Source organism: Apodemus sylvaticus, chromosome 14 (genome assembly GCF_947179515.1).
Source record: "Apodemus sylvaticus chromosome 14, mApoSyl1.1, whole genome shotgun sequence".
NCBI classification, from domain to species: domain Eukaryota; kingdom Metazoa; phylum Chordata; class Mammalia; order Rodentia; family Muridae; genus Apodemus; species Apodemus sylvaticus.
In genome coordinates this window covers 24,554,998-24,559,237 of record NC_067485.1, presented here as the reverse complement: position 1 = coordinate 24,559,237, position 4,240 = coordinate 24,554,998, and the positions used below count along the sequence as shown (strand labels likewise).

General features: G+C 47.1%; 1 protein-coding gene across 1 annotated transcript; it reads right to left on the bottom strand.

The window, feature by feature from the left end:
• Nucleotides 1-1,789: 1,789 nt before the first annotated feature.
• Nucleotides 1,790-3,799, bottom strand: LOC127665227 (polyadenylate-binding protein 4-like). The gene has a single exon (XM_052157662.1). The coding sequence runs from the start codon at nucleotides 3,797-3,799 to the stop codon at nucleotides 1,790-1,792; it is 2,010 nt and encodes a 669-aa protein (XP_052013622.1).
• Between the last annotated feature and the right edge of the window lie 441 nt (nucleotides 3,800-4,240).

Below are 4,240 nucleotides of genomic sequence, written 5' to 3'. Positions count from 1 at the left end.
GAGAGTGAAGTTTCCAACATAAAGGGTCAGTAAATAACTTCAACAAAATTATAGAAGAAAACTTCCCTAGCTTAAAGAAAAATATGCCCATGAACATACAAGACGCCTACAGAATTCCAAATAAAATCAACTGGACGGACAGTATTACTAATCCAGAGTCAAAATTTTTGACCCAGAATTGTTCCTATCTTAAAGAACTTCAGGGATGAAATGGAGAAGATACTGAAGGAAAGGCAGACCAATAACAAGCCCAACTTGGGATCTATTCCATGCTCAGGCTCCAATCCTGATATTACTGATGCTATAATATGCTTTCAAATGGCAGCCTGGCATGGCTGTTGAGAGGCTGTCCCCTACCAGCAGCTGACTGAGACAGAAGCAGATAGCTGCACTCAACCATTGGACTGAAGTCAGGGACTTCTGTGGTTGAAATAGGATTGAAGGGGAGAGTGAACCTACAGAAGACTAGCAGTCTCAACTAACCCAGACTCCTGAGAGTTCATAGACACTAAGCCACCAACCAGGAGCATACACAGGCTGGTTCAAGGCCCCTAGCACATATATAGCAGAGGGTTGCCTGGTCAGGCTTCAGTGGGAGATATTAATCCTTGAGAGATTTGAGGGCCCATGGAAAGGGGAAGTCTTGTAGAGGGGGGAGTCACCCTCATGGAGACAAGAGGGAGGAGGAATGGGATAAAGTGTGGGGGAGGGGCTAAGGAGGACAACAACTGGAATATGAAAAGATTTCTTGCAAATATTTTCTTTAACATGTAGGACTACTGATTTTAACATCCAAGATAAAACTTGCTAATATGTAAAAACCACCATCTTATAGGTAGATAAATAGATATCGATAGATAGATGTATATATATATATATATATATATATATATATATATATATATATGTGTGTGTGTGTGTGTGTGTGTGTGTGTGTGTGTGTGTATGGTTCATGCATGAAAGGAGATGGCAGACTGTGTCAGAATTATTGTCCTTAAATGATGATTTCCAGGTCCATCCATTTTTTTAAAGACAACATAATTTTATTCTTTTTATGACTGATTAAAATTTGTGTATGTTAATTGACATTTAAGGGGGCTTCACATTTTAGCTAATATGAACGATGGTGCAAAAACCATGGTACCCAAATATTTCTGTGATATAGACTCAAAATCTATAATCATATACCCAGGAATGGTATGGTTGAATTAATTGCAGTTCCATTTTTACATTCTTTTCAGGGACTGCCAATCTTATTTCAAGGTTGTCTTATTTAAGGGTTTACTGTCTTTAATTCCAGCTCTTGGGAAACAGAGGCAGGCAGGATTTCTGAGTTCAAGGCCATTCTGGTCTACAGAGTGAGTTCCAGGACAGCCAGGGATACACAGAGAAACCCTGTCTCAAAAAACAAACAAACAAACAAACAAACAAAAAACAAAAATAAAAAAGTAGAAAAAAAAAGTTGTCATCGGAGTCTCAACAGAACCCAGAACTGGTCTTTTAATTGAAAAATTCTGTCGGGCAGTGGTTGTGAATGCCTTTAATGCCAGCACTTGGGAGGCAGAGGCAGGTGGATTCAATAATAAAAATAATAATAATAAATTTGAATAAAAAAAAAAAAACCACAGCAAAACCCTGTCTGGAAAAACAAAATCAAAAACAAAGAAAAAAAGAAAAAAATTCTAGGTACTTCATAATTGACCTTTTGGTACAAAATGACCTATTGAATTTGCAATTTTGTTCTAGGTGTAGATAGAGGTCCACGGTCAAACTAGGACATCTTCAAACCTTATCCGGATGTCATGAGGGGTGATTTGGCTTTTGGCTCTTTTTTTCTTGTTGTAGCAGCAGCAGCGCCCACCTCCTGGGCAGCTTCTTTCTCGGCATCATAAGCCTTAAGGACCTCCACAGCTTCATCCACCTTGGACCGCAGGGACTCGGGGGACTCGAGCATGTGCAGCAGCTCAGAGTTGTCGAGTTCCAGCAGCATCCCAGTAATTTTTGCAGCCAGGTCTGAATGCATCATTTGGATCAGTGGGAACAAACGCTGGCCCAGCATCTGCTTCTGTTCCTCGGGGGGCACCGCGGCCAGCATGGAGGCAGTCAGGGGCTCCTGACCCTGCACTTGGACCCCAGGCTGGGGGACCTGAAGCGGCTGAATGGCAGGATGAGGGCTGTGGACACTGGAGGCATCCTTGTGTGGAGCCACAGCCCCAGGAACAGTGGCAGCAACTGTAACAGGAGGTGCAAGGGTTGGCACAGCCATAGGGACGCCTCCAGATTGGCAGCTGTCAGTCAGCCCTGGCTGGGCAAAACCAGCCCCACCAAAGTGGTCTGGACGCTCAGAACCGACTCTCTGAGTGGTAGTAGGAAGGCCACGAGAGGCCGGAGCATTACCAGTTGGAGCCAGATGTTGAAGAACTGGAGGAGGCCCAGACTGCTGTGGAGCAAGTGGCATTCCTTGGAAGCTTTGAGGTCGCCAGGCTTGCTGCCAGCGTGGATTAGGCCTCCTCTGTGCTAACTGGTTAGGCCTGTAGTATGGAGGTCTTCCCTGCGCCTGTGGAACTTCGGGCACATAGTAGCCCCCAGCTGCGGGCTGGAAGGCATTTTGGAAGGGGTTTGCAGGAACTGCTCTCAACTCAGCCATACGCTGCATATACTGGTTGGTCAGGTGAGCCTTCCGCTCTTCCTTCCCCTGGGCCAGGGCCACATACAGTGGCTTGGAGCCCACAAGTTGTCCATTCATTTCGATGACAGCTTTGGTTGCCTCTTCGGGAGAGGAGAAACAGACAAAGCCAAACCCTTTGCTTCTTCTTCCTTCTACCATTACCTTCACACTGGTGATTGTTCCAAAACGAGAAAACTCTTTCCTCAATTTCTCATCATCAATGGTGTCATCCAAGTTCTTCACGTAGAGATTCACTCCCCGGTACCGATTGATCCTCTCCCGCTTCTGCTGCTCAAATTTCCGTTTTAATTTGGCCTGGCGTTCTACTTTTTTCTGGGCACGGCCTACGAAGATGGCTTTCCCGCCCATTTCTTTTCCATTCATTTCTTCCACAGCCTTGCTGGCGTCTTCGTGTTTCTGGTAACTAACAAAGCCAAAGCCTTTGGACTTCCCACTCGAGTCTCTCATCACCTTGACACTTAGGGTCTTACCAAACTGGCCGAAGAGCTCTTTCAGCGCCCCATCATCCACCTCTTCTCCAAAGTTTTTGATGTAAACGTTGGTGAATTTTTTGGCACCAAGCTCGGCTTCGCGCTCTTGTTGAGACTTGAATCTGCCCACGAACACTTTGCGGTCATTGAGGATCTTGCCGTTCAGCATCTCGATGGCCTTGTCGGCGGCCTCTTGGGTCTCGAAGTGGACAAAGGCATAGCCCTTAGAGCCCTTCTCATCACAAACCACCTTACAGGACATGATGTTTCCAAAGGCAGAGAAAGTGTCGTACAGCGCCTGGTTGTCTATAGATTTGTCCAGGTTCTTGATGAAGACATTTCCCACACCAGCCTTTCTCACAGAGGGATCCCTCTGAGCCCACATGATGCGGATTGGCCTTCCCTTAATCACTTCAAAGTTCATGGTGTCCAAGGCCCTCTCGGCATCAGTTGGCAGCTGGAAGTTGACATAGCCATAACCCAGGGAGCGGCGGGTGAACAAGTCGCGGCAGATCCGGATGGACAGAACAGGCCCTATAGAGCTGAACTTTTCAAACAGCAAGGCTTCGGTGACGTCCGAGTGCAGATCGCCCACATATAAGGAGGCCATCATGGGGTGGGTGCCGGCTTCAGCGTTCATCTCTCCAAACCTCACAGTCCCGAGCCGGTCTAGGAACACTTCTTACAAGACCTACTGCAGGACAAAAGGGGCTCTGAGGCAGGTGGCAACAGCGAAGACCCTGGGGAGAGGCTTGAACACAGACGATTCAAGGCAGGACGTCTTGTAATGGACCCTGCAAAAGACCCAAGACAAAAAGCTCTCAAAAACAAATATGACCCTCTCTTGGTTTGTACTCTCTAGCTGTCATGGCTTGGAACTTTAAAATTAATTAGACCGGGACAGATTCATGCACTGGCAGCAGCAGCAGCAGCAGCAGCAGCAGCGGCTGGTCCAGAGGAAGGGCCATCAGCAGTAGAACCAAGCGGACAGGGTCCAGGCAGACCTGGCGCCCACGACCACTGGCCATCGCTGGCCAGCCAGGCTGCGAGCAGTGGCGGATTTACGGTGCCTTTCACCACA